This window comes from Pteronotus mesoamericanus, unplaced genomic scaffold (genome assembly GCF_021234165.1).
Source record: "Pteronotus mesoamericanus isolate MK-2021 breed Mesoamerican mustached bat unplaced genomic scaffold, CSHL_Meso_final contig_78, whole genome shotgun sequence".
Classification (NCBI taxonomy): Eukaryota; Metazoa; Chordata; class Mammalia; order Chiroptera; family Mormoopidae; genus Pteronotus; species Pteronotus mesoamericanus.
In genome coordinates, this window is record NW_026555258.1 from 29353302 (window position 1) to 29376698 (window position 23397).

At 48.4% G+C, this 23397-nt stretch overlaps 1 protein-coding gene across 1 annotated transcript in view; it reads right to left on the reverse strand.

Annotated features, from left to right (window-relative positions):
- Positions 1 to 2328: 2328 nt before the first annotated feature.
- Positions 2329 to 23397, reverse strand: part of FRMPD1 (FERM and PDZ domain containing 1) — a 38511-nt gene continuing 17442 nt past the window's right edge. The window contains exons 6-15 of the mRNA XM_054584967.1: positions 21513 to 21608; positions 17036 to 17161; positions 15751 to 15870; positions 14765 to 14901; positions 13431 to 13557; positions 13197 to 13292; positions 11288 to 11470; positions 10324 to 10471; positions 7344 to 8117; positions 2329 to 4712 (exon numbers count right to left, since the gene is read on the reverse strand). Of these exons, the coding sequence (XP_054440942.1) occupies positions 2329 to 4712; positions 7344 to 8117; positions 10324 to 10471; positions 11288 to 11470; positions 13197 to 13292; positions 13431 to 13557; positions 14765 to 14901; positions 15751 to 15870; positions 17036 to 17161; positions 21513 to 21608 (4191 nt within the window). The remainder of the gene's footprint in view (positions 4713 to 7343; positions 8118 to 10323; positions 10472 to 11287; positions 11471 to 13196; positions 13293 to 13430; positions 13558 to 14764; positions 14902 to 15750; positions 15871 to 17035; positions 17162 to 21512; positions 21609 to 23397) is intronic.

Below are 23397 nucleotides of genomic sequence, written 5' to 3' on the forward strand. Positions count from 1 at the left end.
GTACTTTAGCATCTGCACAGGCAATGAGGGGTTTCCCAGGGCCTCTGGGACTTAGTACTCCTCATAGAAACTGCAGAGCAAAATACCAGCTTCAAACTGTAGCAACCCAAGGAAACTCATGGATTTGAAGGGAGAGGATGAAAAGGAAGAAGTAAACAAACATTTGATTGCGTGTGCTGGAGGCTTCACAGTCTTCTTCCTGCCTTCTGTAATTGTTTGTTTCTCACAATGCTGAATGTATATTATATAACAAACTCTACTTTGGGGTGTTGTGTTGGTAAGAAAATGTCCATAGGGCATCTGGCACATTGTAGGCTCTCACTAAATGCAGACTAGTATTTCCTTTTTGTCAGTTGGAGGACCTGAGACCCAAATAAGTGCCTGTAATAACACTACCGGGATTCAAGCCCCGACTGAGTTGAAGTCCTGAGCTCCTTCCCTAAACTTGTAAACATATAGATTGTGTTTATGTAAACAAGTTATATAGCTCTTCATAGCTTTCTGCTGGTAAGAGAATTCAAGTCCTTTTTAACATCATACAATTTTTTAAATTTCAGTGTCCTATTGTTCGTATTTTTCATTGCCATGAAATCACCTCTGTGTTCAAGAGCCTTGCTTAAATTTTATTCAAAGTAGACCCCAGCTGGTGTGGCTCAGTGGACTGAGTGCTGGCCTGCGACCCAAAGGGTTGCTGGTTCAATTCCCAGTCAGGGTACATGCTTGGGTTGTGGGCCTTGTCCCCAGCAGGGGGTATGCAAGAGGCAACCACATATTGATGTCTCTCCCTTTCTTCTTCCCTTCCCCTCTAAAAATAAATAAAATAAAAAAAAATTTTATTCAAAGTATTCCGTGAAAAGAAACAAGCCCCTAAGAAAATACATCTTTTCCTGGCACAAGTACTGGTTAAATGTTTACTAGTTAACAAGTAACTGGTAACAGGGAATGGGAAGGATGTTTTTTCTCTTCTCCCAAGGCATTGCTTTCCTGCTGATTGGCACGCACTTGGATATGTGAATAAACACTTTCATCTCTGCTCCTGCTTTTGCTGGATGAAAGAGAGGAGTTAGGGAGCCCTAGAGGAGTTAGGGAGCACAGAGGCAGCACTGAGTTCACAACTGCTCAGAAGCACCAGAGGGCCACAGGGACCCCTCGAATGAACTCTAAGAGTCTAAGGTAAGTGTCTAAACTACTTTTGGCCTGGACAGAGAAGCCAAGGCAAAAAAGTATCCCAAGGGTAGCTTGAAATTGGTTTTCCTGAAGTCTGAAAACAAAATCCTGGGAAGAATTTCAGACTGGAAGAAGCAGCCATAAAGCTGGGGGTTATTACTTACTGAGTATTTACTAGATTGAGCATTTACTAGATTTCCACCCTACAGAGCAGGCACTACTTTACAGAAGAGAAAACCAAAGCACTTAGAGGTTAAATAGCTTGTCCAAGGTCCCACCAAGATTAACTGGGACTCACTGGCTCAACTGGGATTAGTGAAAAAGGTACTAAATATATTTATTTTGTGCTAATATTATCCTTAAAAAAACAAACCTAATTATGGGCTTTCATGTTTGCCTTTTAACTCTTTAAAACAACTGGCTGGTATAACTCAGTGGATTGGGTGCCGGACTAAAACAAAAATACGGTGCAAGATTTAGGGATGCAGTCAATTTCAGATGAAGCACAGAGCACACACACCTGTAGAGCATAGCCACGTGGCTAAGGAACTTACTGCCACCTAGTGGCAACCTATGCTTATCGCAGCGAGGCGGCCAAGATCATCAGGCCTCCTGGTGCAGGTGTTTCAAACCAAAACCTGTGAAGGTAGAAACTATCAGATAGCACATATATTTACTCCTATTTGTGAAAGTTATTGCCAAGTAAGTGTGGTATGAGAAGACTGTGGTTTTTGGTGACCCCCACCTTCCTTCCTCATCCCTGCCTTCTTGGGACAGTTTGTGACCTCTTCCTTTCATACCCTCAGGGTATGTTCTTTTTAGAATATACACTTTACTGATGGTAAACTACCTATCTGTATCCCCAAAGGACCTCTGAGCATCCTGACCATGGAGGAACTTGTCTTATTTGTCTAAAATTATCCTAAGCTTCTAGTAGGTAGCCTGGCCAAGAGAGGATATTCAGTGAATGTATGTTGAACGGATAGGAGTGAATGTTTTGACCCAGACTTATCATTACTCTGTCTGATTCAGGCTAAGATTAAGCAGCAATTTATTTAAATATTCTAAATAGTAAACATTTGAGAGGGTGGGTGGAGGAATGAAAGAGACTCCTCAGGGAAGTGTCCAGGGCTGGGCGGAGGGCCTGGGAAGCCAGCCCGCTCACAGGGCAGTGGATGCCCGGAACTTCTGGGTCAAAGAGAACACAGCAGCCGTGAGGGCTGTGCACTGACGGGCCAAGAGTTTCACGCTCAGGTCATGGTAGCCTCTCTCGCAGGTCAGCTTGGCGGCCTCCACAAACTGTTGGTAGGTGTACACCACGTCCTTCAGGTTCCCTGCTGCTTCCCTGTGCCGGGCGGAGCAGCGGCTGCAGTCTGTGAACTGGATGCACAGGCCGGCCAGCTGGACCAAGTACTGGAAGGTGTCGCGCACGGCGCCCTGCATCTCCTCGGGGGTCTGGTCCATTCTGATCACATGCTGACAGCTGGACAGGAGCTTCTGGGAGCCCATGCAGAGGTGGCTCCGGCTTTCAGAAAAGTGCCAAGTGCACTTCTCTGGGGGGTGTTTGTTCCCATTCCCCCAGGAAGCTTCTAAAATGTCTTGTAATTCCAGCAAGCTCTCTGTGAGCCGGACGAAGCCCTCAGGGGTGCTGGCGGGGGCCGCTTTCAGCTGCCTCAGAGCCCTGGAGCAGTACTCCGGCCAGACGTGGCTGTTTCTCGACAGGGGCTCGGAGCTGCAGCTGTGGGCCCGGACCGGCCTCCAGGGCAGGGTAAGCCGGCTTCCTGCAGAGGGCGGTGAGGTGAGGGGGACGGTGGGGTGTGCCTCCGAGTCCCTGTCTTCTTCCTCTATCTCGGGCTGCAGGCCATGGAAGCATGTGACATAGGAGAACTGGCAGCTGCACTGCTCCAACCCAATCCTGGGGGCCACTGTCTCATTCAGCCCCGCAAACCCCAAAGATGTGGCCATCTTGAGGCTGGCAGAGACTTTAGGATGGCTTTCTGGGGAAAAGCACAAGAAGGACTTCTCAGCAGGGGGGCAAACGCTAGGGCTTTTGTCTTTGCTTTCTGATAGCGAACATTGGTTTGAATCTTCCAATTGGGGCTCCTCTTGGGGGCAGGGTAGGGGGTTTGGCAGAGAAGGTGCTGGATTAAAACTGACCTGCTGAGGAGTATCCCTGGGGGCTGTGTCTTCCCCTATCACGCGGCTAAGTGGTTCTGCTTTGACCTCCTCCAGAGAGAAGGCTGATGGAATGGTCTGGTTTTCAAGCAAGAAATCTGGGTCTAAATCCAGCTCTGCCAATAGTTTTTGTGCTTGGGCCTGGCAGGCTTGGCCTAGGGTTTCTGTGCTTTGTGCTTGGAGTTCCATGGGGGAGTGTGGAGGGGTTGGCTCAGTCCCTGTTACAGGGGTGTCCGAGGAGAGGGAGGCTATTGTTCCACCGTCTGGAGCACTGACACCAGTAGTCTGTGGAAGAGCCTTCGACACATCACACTTAGGGTCACCTGAATCCGTCCCAGATTCATCATCAAGTAAGTTGGTGCCATTTGTGTTTGTAACTAACCCATCATGTTCCAAAGATAGTTGTCCTTGTTGCTCCTGCTTTGTAGGGAAAGAAACCATCTTCTCTCCTGAATTTATTCCACAGTCACCACTTTCGGGCCCTTCTTGAGGAGACAACAAAGGCTCTGTGTATTTGGGGGCAGTTTCTTGCATATGATTTGTAAACAAGGATCCCAATCCTGTTTGCAGCTGGACTCCTCCCAGCTCTACGGTGTTTCCTTGAGAGACATGATGTAGCCCTGGCGTGATGGTCAGGCAGACTGGGTCTGGGTTCGGGTCAGCAGTGGAGAGGGACGAGGTGCTATTCTTGGGCTCTATGGAGAGTTCTTCGGAGGCAATGTCATTCGAGTCTTGAAATGCAGATGAAGTTTGGGAAGGCTCTGTCTGAGCAGCATCTGGGCCAGATGGACCTGGGTTGGGACAGTTCGGGGTGCTTGCTGGGGAACTGGCAACAGTGGCAGTCACAAGGGCCCCCCCAGAATTCTCTTTATGATTGGGGTCAATCCGGAGGCGAATGGCAGAAATAGAAGACACTCGAGAGTCAATGACTGATTTGGTTTCCATGGTCTCGGGCTCCATCTCCATGACCCGGGAGGCTGGGTTTTTGCTCTTGGCCTCCCTCAAGGGAGCCAGCAGCCCCAGGGCCTTAGTCTCCAGGAGGCCGGGCTCCCCTTGCATGTCCTGCAGAGAGGACACAGTAGGGGAGGGTGCACCAAGGGTCAGGTAGGGCTCCCTGTTGTAGTAGCACACGTCGTCCACGTTCTCCAGGGAGGCTGACGGCACCAGGGGAAATGAGACCTGACAGGTGTAGTCGGTCTGTAGGAAAGACCTTCTTTTTCTCAGGGTCTTGGCATACTTTTTCACCCCTCCCCGTCTGCCTGGCTCTATTCCATCTGGTCCTGTTTTCAGGCTGTCCTTGGCGCTGTAAGTGCTAGCCTTACTCTGCATGCTTGTCGCACTGGGTTCTGCAGCAGAAGCAGCTCCGGGCCCTGAGAAGCAGGAAAGGAAAAAAATACATAAAAAGCAGGAAAACAAAGAGGCTTAGAGAGCTTGGGCTAAGGACTCAGGATTGGCTGGGTTCAAATCCTGCCTGGGCTGTGTAACCTTGAGCACGTTGAATCTTGAGCTCCCTGTTTACCTCATCTGAAAGTTGGGGATAATAATTGCGGTAGACATTTTTTGAGTCTTGGTTGCCCAAGGTCCATTTCATTGTCTTTTGGTGACAGTACTTCAGCCTCCTGTTAGGGACAGTCTGCTGGAACTATCAGTGAAGGCGTCCTGTCCACATCAGCTAAGTGGTCCAATTTGTGACCCTGAAAGCCAGCTACACATTTCCTACAATTTCAAACTCAAACACATTGATTTTTTTTTTTTAAAGAAACAATGTAGAGCTCATTCTTTATAGCCCCAGTATCCTCACAATGTGACAAGGAGTCCTGCTACCCAGCCTCCTGGCCTGGTTGCTGCCTGCGTCTGCAGCAGTTTGTCAACTTTGCTGGCAATTTTCAAAGCTATCATCTTACATCCGTTACCACTTTTTCTTTGTGCTACGTTAACCTGAGTCAGTTGGTACCAACAGTACCAAGCAGCGCTGCCATTCAGGTCAAATGATTTAAGTGTAACAAGTACCCGGCACAAGGCCTATGTCTAACATGCGTTCACTAAAGGGAGCCGCTTCTGTCATTGTTGTTACTGTCACCACATATGTCAGGGTTCTGGAGGAGCTTGCTTTTGACAAAAAGTGGCCACGATTCTCAGACACAGGCGTGAGGGGTTCTGTGCGTACCAGGGTGGATCTTTCTGAGCAGGGAAGCACTCTTGTGAAGAAGTCCTGGAAATCAGCCAGAAGGAATGAGGCTCACAGGCTGGCAGCACTTGAGAATCAGAGGGCTCTCCTTCTCAGACCAGTGTCCCCAACCTGGCTGCACCTTGTTACAAACTACCAACGGCTGCTTCTCAGACCTCTTAAATCAGGATCTTGGAGGCTGGGACCAAAGAATCTACAGTATTTAAACCAGGTCCCTTGGGTGATTTTGACGCCCAGTCACATTTTAGAGCTGCTTCCTAGGCCACCTACAGCCACTGACCAAGCATGTTCCTTAGGCGTAAAGAGGGAGAGGCTCCCCCAGGGAGCTGGGCCAGGAGTCCCAGTTCTGACCTGTCCCCCCAGGACCACGCTGGCTTCTATAAGAAAGGGAGTGTCCAGTATGGACCTATGTGCTTGACTAGAGGAAGGCCCTGACTGACAGACTCTCTTGTCCCCATTGTGCCCCCAGCCCAATGGTTAGCCCAACAGGGCAAGGTTGTGGGCAGGGATGGCAGGTGGCTGGGTTCTTAGAGGAGCAGTGCAGAAACTAGCCATGGGTTTCTCCTTCCCCTGGGGGCACAGTCAGTTAATGAGCTCAGGGTAGATGGCGGGGAGGTCATTCATTCACTTAGCAACAACTGCTAGGAACCACGTGCTGGGACACAGGGATGACTGAGAAATGCATGGCTCCTGTATTCAGAGGCGTTCCCGGTCCCGTGAGAGAGAGAAGCAGCAACACAGGACCACACAAGTACGTGCTTGCAGGCAGTGCTAAGTGCTAGGCAGGAAGCACCCAGGGTGCCGTAGGAAGATGGGACAGGGATGGGAAGACCTGCCTTACTCTTGGTGGTCTGGTTAAAGTTTCTGGAAGAAGTGAATTTACAGGTGGGGACTGACAGATGGATGGGCATCAGCAGCCGAAGATCAGGGCGAGGAGGGTTTCAGGCAGAAAGAGCCGCATGCGCAAAGGCTGCGGGTGGGAAAGAGCCCAGCACTTCTGAAGAATGGCGAGGAGGCGTGTGTGTCACAGGCGTGCAGAGAGAGGGCTCAGGCCCAGGAGGAGAAAGCAGCAGAGGTCATGTCACACAGGGCCTCAGAGGGCCTCCAGGGCTGCTGAGGAGCTGGCCTTTCTCCCATGAGCAATGGGAACAGCTGCAGGGCAGCAAGCGGCTGGAAAGGGCTGAAACAGAACTACGAGAGCTGTGGCGTGGAGAGAGAGAGAGAGAGAGAGAGAGAGAGAGAGAGAGAGAGAGAGACAATGTCCTGGAAGGCTTTCCAGGTTTTCTGGTCGGCTGGGAAGCCATCCCGTATGTAAAGATTCCCACACTATACGTGGAGGGAGGCAAGAGGAACCCAAGAGATGACTGACAGCTTTCCCCTGCCTTCCTACGTCAGAGTTCCTTATGGGGCCACCAGTGGCCTGTCAGGTAGGTTCTTCTTATTTCCAGGCCTCATTTAATGTAGTTTTGGGGTCAATAATGACATAGCCACTTCCTTCTGCTGGGACTCTCATCAAACCTTTTTCTTTATATGTATATTCGGTTTATGTAAATTCAGAAATTCATCTTTCTCACCTCTAGGAAGCGTTCCCTGATCTCCGCTGTTGCATGAACACCTCCCATCCCTGCTTGCCCACAGTTCTCTGAACCTCCCTTTGTAGCTCTGACTGGAAGTCATGATTGCTTGTAATTTAGTCCACTGAGCCCAGGGCAGCCTCCTCAAAGGAGGACCATGACCCTGCTTGACTCAAGTGTCTTCCCCACAAGCTCGGTCCCTGCCTGCCACATCTGTACACCCGCTGGGGGAGGCTCACCTGAGAGGGTGTCTGGGGGTGTGAGCTTGTCCGCTGCATCATAGTATTCCTCCTCCGAGCTGCCCTCCTCACAGGCGGGGGCCAGGGCTTCCAGCATGGAGCGGGGCTGGGTCTCAGGCCAGCCCGGCTGGCCCTGCCGGGAAGCAGTGCTGTCTGAGCTGTCACTCAGGTAACTGGCCGGGGAGACACTGGAGCACAGGCTGTAGTAGTCGGCCTGGCTGCCCTCATACAGCTTGGGGTCCAGCCTGAGGGCGCTCAGCTCTAGTCCCCAGCTGAATGTCCCAGGAGCGGGACTCTCAGAAAGCTCCGTCTTCTGGGACTGAGGGTTGGCTCTTTGGGACAGGTCCAGGAGACAGAGGAAGCCACTGGTTTCAGTCCTGTTCCTCTCCTCCTGGTTGTCGGCATCAACACCCTCTGGGAAGCCCAGCGAGCCAAAGTGGAAGAAGCCGGACCTGCTGGAGGAGCAGGTGTCCAAGTCATCCTCTTCCAGGGCATCCATGGACTCGCTCGAGCCGCTGGTCCTGCAGCCTCGGCTCTCAGTGTTGGCTGAGTCGGACGCCTCGGACTCGGCACTGTCTGTCGTGCTGCTGGCCCCGCAGGTGCTCGGGCATCTCCTGGCTATGTCAGGCGTACACCTGTCCCCAGGAGGCTGCTCCTCTTGAACGAGGGGTCTGCAGGGGCTCAGCTTTGGCAGGTGTCGGTCAGAGAGGGGCTCCAGCATGCAGTCCACTTCGGAAGACTCCTCAGAGTCACTGCACGCCCTGGACTCGTAGCCTGCAACACAGGGGACACTGAGGGTTACAAAACAGCATTTGGAGACTAGCAGACGCCTACTTATCCTCTTGCCCTTGTGCTGCTGGCCTTCCGGTTTTCCAGCTTAGAAAACTGAGGCACAGGCGGGTGACTGGCCCAGATCACGCTAGAGTGACTGACACGGGTTCCATGGGATTACAAATCGCATGCTCTCCCCACATCAGGCCTCCTTTCCCACATCTATCTGAACCGCCTAATCGGGACAGAACCACCTCCATCCCTCCTTCCAAGGGGAGCTATCTGTTCCCAGAAACATGGTGGGTATTTATTTAATTGGATTTTGCTTTGCTCTGGGCAGTACCACCCAGGTTTCCTAAACCCCTCACCAACTCTCACCTCTGTCCTGTCTGGGATCAAAATCAGATGGGGAATCATTTTAAAATAAAAAAACAGTTCCTCAACCCTACCTCTGATGTACTGGGTCAAATATCTAAGCGGTGGGGCCTGAGAATCTGTAATTTAGCACCTTTAAGGGAGATCCTGAGGCTGCCAGGCTGGCATCGTTCCGAAGCTTGGTCTCAGGGACCCACCGGTTCTAATGGCACTTGGGAAAGGATCCCAATCCCTCCTCCACCATATGCCTGCAGGGCGATCTTTCTAAAAACTTCTTTCTGATCCACATCGCACCCTACTTAAACCCTCTGGTGCCTTCCCCTGCCTACAGGGAAGAGCCTAAGGTCTCCCACAAGAGCTAAGGCCCCCCAAGATGGCCCCGACCCCTCCTTCGCAGCCTGGTTGCTGCTGCAGCCTTCCCATGCTCCAGCCACTGCGGAGAGCTGCTCACGGCTCACAACCTGGCCCTTCGTGTCACACCTCCATGTTGCCCCCTCTGCTTCCCATGATCTGTCCTCCCCTCTTTGTCTGGCCTACTCCAGCATGTTCTTCAAGATCTATTTCAATGACCTCCTGCTCTGGAGCATCTTCTCTGACCACTGCCGCCTGCCCGGGCAGAAGCAGTCCCTCCCGCCATCAGGCCTCCACGACAGCATGGCTCCCACTCTGCTCTGTCTCCCTGACTGGACTCTGCGGTATCATCCCTTGTTTATAAACCGTGTTAAAGGCATAGTTAACAAATACCCAAAACTCATCACTGCCTGATAATTTTATTTTACCTTACTGTCATCTAAGCTCTTGAGACTATTTATGTCTATTTTGGCCACATGGAGGAAATACTACATAATGATGTGTAATGGAGCATCTCTCCCCATCTCTACACTCAGTGATAACACACTGGCAGCTTGAAATAAGCCATGGTGAGAGTGTTTGCACCATGAAGGTAGACAATTGCTTCTAATCAGGGTTTTTAAAAAAATTTTGCTTCCGCCCCCCTCCCCCGCCCCACACAGCAGAGATAGTTGCTAAACATTTATCAGAAAACCACTGGGAAAATGCTGCATCAACAGTGAGGAAGTAAAGCCTGATAGAAACTGAGGGCTGGCCTGGAACACTGTTCACCTCATTTGGCCTTCACTACACACCAGTCCTTGTGTGATAGGATTTCCAGCCCCTTCTACAGGTACCCCCTTCTTCTAAATATGTGAGGCTGAAAATTTCTGTAATAATTCAAGAGAATGCAAAAGAGTACGTAGGCATGGTATGTTAAGACTTGAAGTGAGCGTATGCATGTACATGAGAAACTAGATCATCTGTACTCTTTAAAAAATTGATTTGAGAGAGAGAGAGAGGAAGGGGTGGGGGAGAGAGAGAAAGAAACGTTAATTTGTTGTTCTACTTATTTATGCATTCATTGGTTGCTTCTCATATGTACCCTGACCAGGGATCGAACCTGCCACCTTGGAATATCAGGACGACATTTAACCCACTGAGTTACCTGGCCAGGGCGTCATCTGTACTGAACAAATAATTGGCAGCTCTTTTTGCTGGCTAATAAAGATAAAATATAGTGGATTGTAGAGACGATTTTAGGAAATTCTACAGGGAGTCAGAGATGTTCTATGGCTTTAGGGACTCTCAGGTACCAAGAAATCTTCTCTATTTAAGATTTTGGGAAGATCAATTGTTTACCAGGAAGTAAACGGAGAAGCAACTCTCTTCGACTTCACTGGAAATCTCTGCTCCACTCAATTCACCACCTCCCTGTAGGCTGCCCTTACCTACAGGGCAGGAAAGGGGCCTGTCCCTACTATGGCAAACCTCGGTGCCTCACCTTCTTCAGCAGATACGCGGTGCACCTGTTGTTTGTTCCCTGGCCAGAGGAAAATGGAGTTTACTGGGTCAACAAACAGTCTGTAGTACCCAGCAATCAGGCAGGCAAGGTCTTTTGCACTGTTGGATTCCAGCAGCAAAGTTAGAACCTTTGAAGATAAAGAGAGCTCTTAAGCGTATACAGTGGTAAGGGATCATTTGAAGCCTGACAATAAGGCCATGTGTGGCCCATGAGAGATTCCAAACAAATACAGCTATGGTCCACAGGCAGACTCATGTCCTGTATTCTTGCCTGTAAGACTTGAAATGAGCATGTGCATGCGCGCGCGCGCGCACACACACACACACACACACACAGTGAGTTCCTCCTACTGAATCTCCACAGTATCTCTTATCTTTCCATCCCTCACTCCTGCCCTAGCCCCCCCATCTCAACCACCCACCCCACTCTGCTCATTCATGTAATGTGGCCCATTCAAGATATGACCTAGAAAAGGAGCAAGAGCAAATGGAGGAGGGAGAGGGTGATGAGAATAAAGCACCATCCTTGAGCACGTAGGTATTAGAGCAAAGGAAGGCAGGGTAAGTGCAGGACCTTACAGAGGGGCTCAGGAAGTACACTACATCATTTACCCATTTTAATTGCTGCCACTCAGAACTCCTGGACAGCCTTTCTGGTCCCATGCATGTGATAAAATCCTCTGATGTTTCCATCTAAGTTTCTGAACCCATCAGGAAAGGACATGGACAGGCTCAGTTTATACAATAAAACCTTTTAGGACCTGCCCAGGAAAAAGCACCCTGATGACCACTTTCCCTTTGATGGGACAGAATGGACAATTCATTTTCTTAAGCAAATGTTGGAAATCAGACTTTGGTAATATCCAAACTCATACCAACGACCCTAAAATCATTTAGCCCCCAATTCCAGAAGCTGGATTTCAGATCTCTTCCCTGGGTGTTACCTTGACGTCCTGAAGATACACTTTGACCATGCTCACTTTCTCAGACTCTTCCGTCAGCTCGACACGGCTGATGTTGGCAAACTCAGCCAACGTGGACATGATGTTGAGTTTGCTATTGATAATTTGGCTAATCCCATACTTGGCTCCAACTAGAAGGCCAATGTAGGACTCTCTATCCTGTAACTGCAGAAGGGCAGAGGAGGAATTAGTTTCCCTTTACTAGTGAAAATACACTTGCACATGTAAGACATGATACCTCTCTCTGCATACTCCTTGATTCTTATTTCAGGTCTCCATCACCACTCCCTAGACTACCAAGTTAGGCAATAGCCTAACTGGGCCCCATCTACAGCTAAATTAAGTATCAATGTATCTCCCTTTATCCCCTCATAATAGGGAGCCACACCAGGCTGTTACACAACCTGTACTTTCACATCTATGTGCCTATTTCACTCCTCTTGGAATCCTTTCCCTGCCATCATTCCCTCCTGAAATCCTGACCCTTCTTTAAAAGCTTCCATCAAAACCTACTGCAAACATCAACAGAAAATATCTGCCTGATCTCTGTCTTCTCAAACCAGAATAGTCCTTTTCCTCTGTGTTGTTTCTATACTACTTCCTCTGTACTTCTTGCATAGCACTGAACTGTGACTCCTTATTGTAATTATTTGTATTCAAGTCTCATATTCCCTGCCAAGTTTCCTGATGACAGGCTGTATTTATCTACATTTGCAACCCCAGTGCCCAGCAAGCACCCTGAACCAGTTAAATGTGGTTGGCTCTTTTCTCATTATCACTTTTTTCCTTAGACAAGAAAGGTAAAGGGGGACTGGGGACAGCTGGGATTGGCCCGTGGGAAAAGCGGGAATCTTTTCTTGTACCTCCAAGCCTTCCTTTTTGTGATCTAGTCTCTTTTCCACTTTTTGGTCATCTACTCATACAAGAGGCCATCTGTTTTTCCCTTCTCCTACTGTCTGACTGCTTTCCCTTGCTCTCAAAACATTGATTCTCTTTTTCCTTCTATACTGTTTATTGTTATATTGCAAATTGTTAATTCTGATTAAACTGACCCCTCATTGTAAATGGCTGAAGGACACTCCAAATCCACTGAAAGAAGATTTCTTAATATTAAAAAAAATCTCTAATTGGTAAATTGTCTGGCTTTGTGCTGGAGAGTTCTGGCGCTGGCTGAGAGGAGGGGAGAGTTCCCTTAAGCCACGCCCCCCATAGCTGACCACTAAAACGCACAGAGCTCTAGGCCTGGGCTCCAAGAAGGAAGCCTGAGAGGAACGGTTAACAGAGCAGAGGGCTCCTTTGCTTCTCTTTTCCCCTCTCAGGTCCACTTCTCAGTTCTACCCTTCTTCTGAACAACCAGGGCCCCAGCCTGGCAGTCATTTAAACATTCTTATCTTTCCTTCATGATTTCCACTTTTTCCTTCCCACCTTCATATTCCCAAAGCTCCAGAGTAAATAGCTTACAGTACCCTTCCCTCAAAAGGCCTTTCTTCTATGCAGAAATCTGGCCAAATCCCATCTTCTTGCCTTTCTTTCTCCCCTTCCCCTTCCATTCTTGACCTGAGGCTGACAGCAGGACCCCCTGTCTTCAAATTCCACAGCAATAGCCCTGTGTACCTTTCATGGCTCTGCTCTGTCTGCTTGGCTGCTTTGTTTGATCATCTGAGGGCAGAAATCATGACTTACTCAGTTTTGCCTCCCTCAACACCTACCAGGGGGCCAGCACAAAGCAAAGATACCATACACACTCCCCAGCGGCATGATATGTAGTTTCCCAAAGAAATTCTAGTACATGGCAGAATTCTCAAGAATTTTAGGTAGAAGATTCACTGATCTTCAGAGGACTTCTAAGGTCCCTTATAAGAGTGAGATTCTACAGTTCCCTAATACATACCATTAAAGTAGCGTTAAAGATTTTCCCACCATACATCTTGAGTTCCCCAAGGATCTGTAGATAATTTAAACGTAGCTGGGCAGCAGAAATAAGTTGCTTAAATAAGAAAAAAAAAAAAGACTTAAGTTAGAGTTATTCACTTGCCTAAACTCAGGACAATGTTGGAGATGCAGTCCCCGAGGTTCCGCAGCGACAGCTGGCTGGGTGGGTTGGCAGGGGCCATGGCTACATTACCTTCTGTCGGGGTTCCAGCAAGTTTTGGTTCCGTTTCATGTGGAAGCTTATGGCTTTCTTGATGTCTTTGCCTTTCATGTTTCGGAGTAAAGTGGGAGATATGAAGTTCTCTATTCCCCAGTCTTTCCTGCCATGAGACATTGGAGACAAGGAGGCCCATTTTTACAGTGTACTCGGTGGCTCTAATGAAGAGCATAATTACGTTTGATTGAGTACTTAGTGTTCCCAGAATACTGCGACTGAGCCTCTTTCTCAACAGAAGACACATACATATGTACATATATGTGTGTATAAATATATTTATATTAATATATTAACTACATATTTTATAAATATAAATATTTAAATATGTAATACATTTAATATTTACTTATATATTTAATACATACTTATATATTTTATATAAATACATCATGTATGAATTTATAAATATATTTGTATATGTTTCCTCTCTCCACCCCCAACACACACATAAAAACTACAGCCATTCAGAATTAAACCCCATTGACCTTTTGGAAGCTGATTACTGCTGGTGTGGTACGACAGTCTGTTAATCAGAGCAGGAGATTGCTGTCTTTTTTTTTACTACAATATATGTGACAAATAATGATCATGCGTGCGTGACACACTCTCACGGGGTCAGGCCTCAGAATGATGCTGGCCTAACAGCCTTAAAGGCCTCCAACAAACTTGTGAAAAATATAGATTCTCAGGTCCCACTCTCTAGAGATTTGACCCAGTATATCAGGGATAGGGCACAGGATCTGTTTTAATTTTATTTATTTTTTTTAAATCTTTTTTTTAATTGTATTTTTTGTTTTGATGCCCAGACAGGGCACAGAGCTGAGATTTGGTGGTGGTTGGGGGGTGTTAGCCAATCTGGATGATACTGCCAAGAGCAAAGTGAAATTTTAAGCTAAGAATCAGCTGGTGTTGGAATTCCAGGACCTGAAACTGCCTTAATAGGACTATAATACAACATGATTCGTTCACACATTAATGTCCACGGCATTCCTGCCCTTATGAGAAGTTTTCACTGAAGTTATCATATGATTTCCCGAGATACTCTCCCAGGAAATGGGAACTTACAAAGGGATCCTGTGTATGCTGTGTGGACTTGGCTTCTGCCCCAGAGGGAGCAGCCACATTCCAACATCTGGGGAAGCCAGGTGGGGTCAGAGGGGGTGGAGAGGAAAGTGGATAGAAAGACAATGGACAGATACCTAGATAGGTGAATATCAGCTTTCTATGGAATCTGGCCATTCTGGCCAGCGCCAAATTATCAATGCAGCACAGCTGCTGTTGATGGGTCACAGAAGTCCCCTGCCACTTACTCTATGTACTTCAAAGAGATCTTCTGTGGCTGGGCACACGCGTAGATCCTCTCCTGGATGTGCAGGGCTGCAAGTCGGAGTGCAGCGCTGCATTTCATTTCCACCGCAAAGCGCTCCTGGAGCACATCGCTGCAGCTCTGAAAGAGATCAGATCAGAGGAATTGGGAAACAACAGATGGATTGTGTTCCTAGTTCTCTCCAGTGAAAGGCAGCAGGACCAGGAGCTCAGCTTTGGGACTTGGCTCCGCCAATTCTTGGCTGTGTGACCTTGGCTAAGTTACTAAGGCTCTCTGAACGTTACTGTTTTTCCCATTGTTAAATGAGCACAGTCCAGTTTACCTTACATGGTTACTGTGAGGTTTAAATTAGATAACGCATATGAAAGCAGGTATGAGGGACACAGTATTATACAAATATAAAATAGTGTTATCATTTGCTAAGACTTCGGGCAAATCAATCCACCTAGTTTGAATTATATCATCTGTAAAATGTTGATGCTTCCCAATGATTCTTTTTCATCAGAATAAAAATGATATAAGAAATCTCATCGAAGGAGGTAGAGAAGGGAGTGCAACAGGCTACAGGGATCAAGGAAGCCATTTTTGGCTCTGTCACTAAATGGGTGACCCATGCAAATCATGTGACCTTTCCAAGACTCAGTTTCATCATTTCTAAAATAATGCTTTGAAGCACTAAAGCCCCTTTTATCAATAAAAACTGTAACACCAAAGATCTTAAATGGTATTAGGAAATGTATCATTTACATTGAGGACTAAGCCTAAATTTTAACATATCACTAATCTGCTAACATAGCAATTCCACGACAGAAAAGGAAGTCTGAGGGGATATTCAGGCCCATTCTCCTTCAGATAAAGATAATCCCTACGAGGCAGTTGCTTAATTGCCTTGAGCTCATGTTCAAAATAAGCTAATGTGTCATCTTTGAGAACAACCACTGTTATTTTAGGAAGTGCAGACCCAGTTACCTGCAGATAGAGGTATTCAAAGGCCACAGGGTCTTCTTTCAGGAGGTCCAGAGGGTCCTTGGGAACAAAACACACCCTGAAGAGGCAGCGGTAGTCATGTGACTCCTCCCTTTCGACCACCTGTGATGGGTAAGGGAGATACCATTCATCTTTACTGCCTTTGTTCTCCCAGTTATTACACACACACACACACACACACACACACGAAGAAGACAATAAAAGGTAGCCCCCAGAGATTTCAAAATTGAGTGCTTCCCAAGACAGCAAGGATTTTTGCTCTTAATTTTACTTTCCCATGGATAGAAAATGTAAAAAGCTCAAAAGAGCAAAGTGTCCTACTAACTCTATCAACCTGTTCCCCCTTCCTTCCAGAAGAAATTTCTGGAAATAAATCTCCAGTGTCTTATATGCCCTCCCAGAAACAGTCTATGCATATATGTTATACATTCTTCTGTACATGAATATTCCTTTCTTTCCCTCAAATGATAGTATATATATTCTGTACCTTACTTTTCTTCACTTTAACTATCTTAGGGATTTAATATGATTTTCTTTTTCAATGCTAATAGAATAGAAGTGATTTTTTTTTTAAAGTTTGCAAGAGGCAGTACTAGAAGGCAGGTGACAAGGATAAGAATCCATCTGCAATGAGAAGTGCTCAGGGTGGCTTCCATGGGGTTATGCCTTGCTCATGCTGTTGCCCTGCTTAAAAAGCCCCTTCTCCTTTCCCAAGTGTGGCAATCCCACTCATCTTTGTATCAGTACACACTCAGCTGGACTTGTTGAACTGACCTGTGTTTGGCTTTAAAAAGTTGGCACAACAAATCACTGAATGGCTGAAAGATGGAGTGGCGCAGAGGGACCGACTGCGGTGGTTCTGGCCTGCCTTCCGGGACCCGCTCTGGTGGCAAGCCTCACAAAAGGGGCTTAGACGCAGCAGCAAATGCTTCCCTGACACCTCAAAGGCAGCAGGTTTGGGGAAGACCATCAGAGCCAGAGGCAAAGGATGGCGTTCTAATGGGCTGTGTAACCTTGAGTAAGTCACCTTACCTCTCTAAGCCTCTGTCTCCATATCGGCAAAATGGGGCTCTACCTACCTCATACAAAAATCAGGCCTGACGCTAGTGGTCCTATTACCCCCAGGATAAGTGAGCTCTGTGCCTTCTTGCCACAAGAAAGTGCATGAAACCTGCAGAAGTGCTGAGCCCTGTGCCCCAGGGTCCCGGCTGAGGCACGCAGCTTGCCCAGCTCCGATCTCCTCACGAGGAGCAGGAGCCCATCGTACCTGCTGGATGAGCTCCTCCTCATGCAGCAGGTGCAGCCGTGAGATGTTGTACTGCTCTTCCAGGACCAGTGCAAAGTACTCCGTACTTCGGATCGACAGCTTCTCCTTCACCGTGAGGATGATGTCCTGCCAGGTACAGAGAGGCATGCGCGTCACCTGAGCAGCAGGCTGGCCCTCATGCTCCCTGACCTTCTCTCTGCTCCTCGGTGCAGCTGGGGAGAGAAGGCTGTGCTCATTGGGTCCACTGCCAACTCAGGCAGCTGGACGTTGACAGGCCACGTGTGGGACTTCTCACAGCCCCTCATGGCCCTGCGCCCACTCCTCAGGGCTCCAGCGCAGCCCATACGGCTCTCCTCTCTTGCTTTACTTGGAAGACTGAAGCTACCCACTGGGGGCTTATGCCTCTCTTCAAGGTCTCCGGATTCATCCCTTCTCTGGAGTCTGCATCTTCAACTGCTCACCAGATAGAATCCCACCACCCACCTGCCATGTGCCTGTGAGAAATGAACGGGGCATTGCCGAACCTGTTTCTTCCTGAGAAGTGGAGGATAAGGCTGTCTATTTGGGGTTGCTGATAGGATGGAATAATTGATGCTGTGCCACTAGAGTTGCTGGGCCACATTCCCCTTGTTCACTCCAGTGGCCCTTTGTCACCACAAGGGCTTTGCTGCCTCATGGCATTCACAGCGTCCCTGTGCCTGGCACACTTTCCGCACTACTCTTCACAAGGTTTCTTTCTTTCTCTTCAGAGAGGCCTTCTCTGGTCACTGCATCTCAATGTGATTGCCCCCGTCATTCCTGGTCCCAGGGTCCTGTTTATTTCCCTCATCACCATTTCATATTATTTTCTTCAACATAAGTTATGTTCTTTAGTAAGAGGCAGTATAGTAAAGTTAAGTGAATGGCTTTTACAACTAGACTTCTGCTTACTCGCTGTGTGTCCTGGGATAAATTTGCTTATGTTCTTTATTGTCTCAGTGTTTTCATCTGTAAGATGGTAATAATATTAATCCCTGTCTCATAGGGTTGTTGTGTACATTCATTTCCCATATAAGGCACTTAGAACACTACCTGGCAGAGGGCAAGTGTTCACTATATGCTAGCTGCTAAGGTTTGTTTTCTTGCTTATTGCCTTTCATCCCATTAGATGGTAAACTACCCGAGAATACGAACCTAGCCTGTCTCATGCTTGCTCACATCCCCAAAGCTTGGCACTCAGTGATGCTCAGTAAACTTTCACTTGATCAGTGATCATCCTCACAGGCTCATCATAGATATCCTGCTGAACCTCAGATTTAGTACGTGTTAAACCATTAGGGGCTACCTGCTCCTCACGACTCCCCGTTCAAAATACCCTTTCCACGTGATCCATCCCTCCCCCTGGCCCGGCCCTCCCCCCGCAACCCGGTAAGTAACCAGTGACTCAGTCCTGAAGAGCGTCTCTGCTTCTGTAACTCAGCAACAGTCATTCAATGCCTACTGTGCACTGGTCATAATGGACAGCCTGTCTCTTGACCCTGTCCCCTCTCTCCATTCTCCCACATTCATCTTGGCTTGAGCTCACGCTTCTGGCTTTGTGCAGTGGTGTCCTAAGGACCCCCTACTACCCGTCTGACCTCCACCTTGCGTCTACAGCGGGGGTTGACAAACCACAGCCAGTAGGTCAGATCCAGCCCACTGCTTGTATTTGTAATTAAAGTTCTAGGGGACACAGCCATGCCCATTTGTTACAATGCAGAGTTTGAGGACGTGTGACAGAGACCCTATAGCTTGCAAAACCCACAATATTTACTATCGGGCACTTTACAGAGAAAGTTTGTTGAACCCTGATATAGAGGAACTTGTCTAAGCCTTGTACCAGCCACGCTCTCCCTTGCCCAAGGACACTGAGTAGCTCCCCGTGGCTCACTAGCTCAAATCCAAACTCCTCAGCTTCCTATTCAAGGTTCTCAGGTGTCGAGTGCCAATCCATCTCTCCCATTTTACCTCCTGCGGCTTCTTCCAGCGAACCCTGCTCACAAGCCCCACACACTTGCCAAACTTCCCCATATCTGGGTTTTTGCTGGTGGCATTGCCCATGTCCCAGATGCTGTCTTCACACCCCACTCCTGGCCCATTCCTGTCAGAAGCCCACCCACCCTTCCCACGCTGCCTTGTAGGCCACCACTCCCCAGGGGCCTTCCCTGCCCCCAGCTGGAAGAGCTCTCTCCCTGGACCCACACCATGGTCCTTGCCCTCCTTCCCGGGTCCTGAACACACAGCCCCTTTTGCAGCCTCACAGTGCGTTATCCCGGGTCTCGTCTCTTCACCCCAGCCCCGCCCCGAGGCTCTGGCTCCCTTGGGTGTGACCTTAGGTAATTTATGTCTTTCTCACCAACACTTTGCTGACACACACAAAGTGTCAGCAAATGTTTGCGGGGTCAAATGACATGTTATTTTCCTTGAGTTAGAGAAAGATGGTTTTCTTTTTTTTTTACATTAAAATTTGTTTTCTTTTTTAAAATTATTTTTCAATTAAAGCTCACATTCAATATTGTTTTGTATTAGTTTCCAGAGAAAGGGTTTTCTATCATAAGAACTTTGCTTCCCTTGGTAAGGGAGGGGGGAAAAGTCACTGAGGAACAGACTGATCTTTTTTTTTTTTTAACTCATAGGGTTTGTTTATATCCCTCCTCGCCCTCTGCCATGAAGAGCTAACAGATTTGCTTTAAAAATTTTCACCACTGCAGATAAGTAAGATTAACCAGTATTATACCAACTCATTCCCAGCTCATTCCCCCCAACTCTACCTAGCATCTTGGGTTTAATTCCTTTGTGGTGTGTGCTTTTCTTATAAATCAAAGCTTTTTGGCCACCAAATGGGGAACCCACTGTAAATAAATCACCCCTTCCATTCCAATGCACTTTGATTAAGGATAACAGAAGTAGAAACCTTGTCTGATTCATTTACAGAACTGCCCTTTTATGCAGAACAGCAAGCTCCAGTGCAGGGTTCAGAAACAGACCAAATGTGAAGCCAGCTGCGAGCTGCCTGACCTTGACACGTTTTGGATCTCTTGGGCCTATGTTCTCATCTGCAAAGTGAGGTTAACATCACTTCACACGGTAGCTGGGGACATTAAATGAGATAGCACATGAGGAAGTGCCCAGGAGGCTGGTGGTCAGCACTTCATAGGTCTGTTCCTCCCTCCCTTTCCTCCTCTGGGCTTGGGCTGCCCAGATCCCCTGAGAGGCTTCCTCCAGCTTCTCCGAAGTCACACTAAGGTTACAATGTGATAGGGCATCTGAAGCAGCTCTGGAAATGGCCAAAGGAAGCTGCCAGAGAGGAATACTGGCTGTGTGCATGTATTGGCACATGCATTGTGTATGTGCATACATGCATGTCAGTGTGTGTGCGAGTGTGTCTTAGCTGCCATCTATTACCTATAGCCACACTGGCTCACCTGAACCTGGCTCAGAAGGGCTGGGCTCAGTGTTTACTCTGACACTGTTTTCAATGTTTGAGCAACTCCTTTTTTGTGTTTTTCCTGAAGTCTCACTCTAATAGTGTTTACTCCCTCTTCAGAAACTAGAGTGCCATCGCTTATTGTCTGTGGATGAAATCCAAGCTCTGTTGCCTGTCATTTGAGGTTCCTCCCACTCCTCCCACAAGGAAATGATCCGCGCTCCAGCCCCGCTGATGGTTTACTACTTCCGGGGCAGTGCCCGGCTCACTGGCTCTCTGCATCAGTTCACGTGACTCCCTGAGACTGATGTGAACCCTCCAAGCCCCCAACAGCCCTGTTCCCATCTGCCCTTGTTGAATTTGTTGTTGCCCTTCAAAGCTCAACTCAGGTCCAGCTTCTTTCAGAGGCCTTCTCTGACGTGCTGACAGGTCGGAACAGATGGTACTCTTACCCTTGCACACAGAGCACGTCCTTGCTCTTCTCTTCACAGCCCTTATTGCATCCTGCCCTGAACTATTGGGAGCTCGCTGAATGTCCATCCTCCCTCAACTAGGCTGTAAGCTCCTGGAAGACAGTGTCCACCCTCTACCTAGCTTTCTACCCCACTCCCTGTCTGAGAAAACTTGAGTGAAAATGATTTCAATTCAGAACTGAGTATGCAGAGGCCTGGGCCTGCCCCGACTCCTCACCTGGGTTTTTAGTTGCTTTAGTCTTTCAGGTAACAGGTACGGGGGTCACACACCAGAGGTGGGGAAGCCCAGTGGTGAAGGGTGAAAGCTTATGAATTATAATATGACCTTGGGCAAGTCACTTCACCTCTCTGAGCCTTGATTTCCTCCCCTGCAAGAGGGTGATAGAAGTCTTGCTGGGTGGCTGTGCAGCTAAATAAGATAGCACAGTGCTTGGCTTACTGGAGGTGCTTAGACTACGGTGGTTGTGAGACCACCAAGGCAGCTGCAGGGCAAGATGCCAGGAGTCCTAGGAGCCAACAAATTCTCACTGGCGAAGAGATTCAAGTTTACTCTTGATACCTTCACAGTTGTGTCCGCCTCAAACTTGAACGCTTTGGTCTGTCCGTTCTCCAAGTACAGCTTGAGCACGTTGGGCATACACAGCAGAGAATTTCCCTGGAAAACACAAGGGTAATGTTGAAACTAGCCCTTCCTGCCCCTGGGTGTGACAAGTCCTCAGCCTCCTGGTCCTACCCGGTGTGGAGAACAGGATTCCCCCCAACCTCCTCATCAGGCCACAGGTTGATTCTTGGCATCGGGAGATTTCTCCCGTGGATGAGGCCTATGCCACAGGGACCGGTGTGCTTTGTTCAAGGGGTAGCCACCAGGACTGTGAGGCATGAGAGATGGCGGGGCAGAGGGAGCCCTGCCACAGGCCCGCTGAGAGCCCTGCATCAGCCGAGAGATGGCTCAGACTCATCCCCTGGTACTTTACTGCTGGTTGCCATCCTTAGGGGATGCCGCTGAGCAGGTCAGATGACAAACTTGTACACTGTCCCAAACTGCGCCTGTGAGGTTGGAGTGAAACCCCGCCACATTTTACTGCTGCCTTCCCTGTAGGGAAGCATCGCCAAAGGACAGGGGGCTGCTCTCCGCCTCCGCTCATCCCACCATCACCGATACTCGTGGGCCCTCCTAAGGGACTCTGCCACTCTCGGGGGGCTTTTTGGGAAGGAGGCAGAGGCCTGTGTTTGGTGACCCCACGCCAGCCCGAACTCCTGAGGCAAAGCAGAGCAGGGAAACATTCCCTTTGGGTTTGGAGGATCCCCCCAGGGCCAGCTCTCATAACGAGTGACCTCCAGTGTCCAGTGCAAATAAACAATGCGCTGGGGCTGGTGTCCACCAGACCAGCGAGAGGTCCTGGAGTCACCGAGATCCAAACTAGAACCAGTCTTGTTAGCGGGTTCCAGCCTTTACTTCCCATGGCTGTGTACTACTCTTAAAATACCTGTTGACTCTAAATTTAATTTGAGAAAGAGGTTTGATCCATTTCCACAAATGTGGACTCGGATATTGCCGAATGACAGATCTCAGGTCTTTTCTCATTAACACATGAGGTCTCCCACTGGCCCCTTCCTGAACAAATCCGCTTGTCCCTCTCAGGGGGCGTGAAGATGTGGTCTGGTAGGTAGCAGGACATGCAGAAACTAAGGGCTCTGCAGATGTGAAGCAGATCACCTGGATCCTTTGCTAAAATGGATCCCCATTCACTGGTCTCTATGGAGAGAAGACCAGCTAAGGACAAGCTCGGACCTGAAAGTTTCAAAATCTAATATTAACCGTTGAATTCAGAATGGTGCCAAGTTATACACCACTGAGGGAAACATGTAAATTACGAATCAAGGTGTCTTTTATTCAGCAGTCCACATTAAGAAACTGAACTCCAGCCAATATTTCCTCTTTACAGATACATCTTCTGAACTCCCAACCCTAGGGCTCCTCCTGTCAAAGAGGGCGAAACAGCAGGCCGTGGTGGAGAACAAAAGATCGGAAGGCACAAAGACCTGGGCTCCGGTATTTTCTTGCCGTATGATCTCAGAGGTTAATTCTCTTAACCTCTTTAAGCCTCTGCTTCCTCTTTTGTTAAAATACCTTCCTTGCAGGGTATTGTGGTGACTAAGGATTATGTACACAAAAAGCTTGGGTTCCCATGATAGAGGTTCAATAGATGGGCTCTTAAAAAACAAAAGCCATCCCTCCCACCACCATCAATACCATCAATATAAGCCTTTCAGAGGGAATACTGAGTTGAAAGATTCAAAATGAGAACTTAAAAGCTGGAATTTGTTGCAATTTCCTGCAGGAGAATGGAGTCTCGGAATAATAAGAGCCACACCCAGCGATTCTCTCTCTGGCCCCACCCACAGCCCTCCTGCTCTCCCCGTTGGCCGACTGCTTACACCTT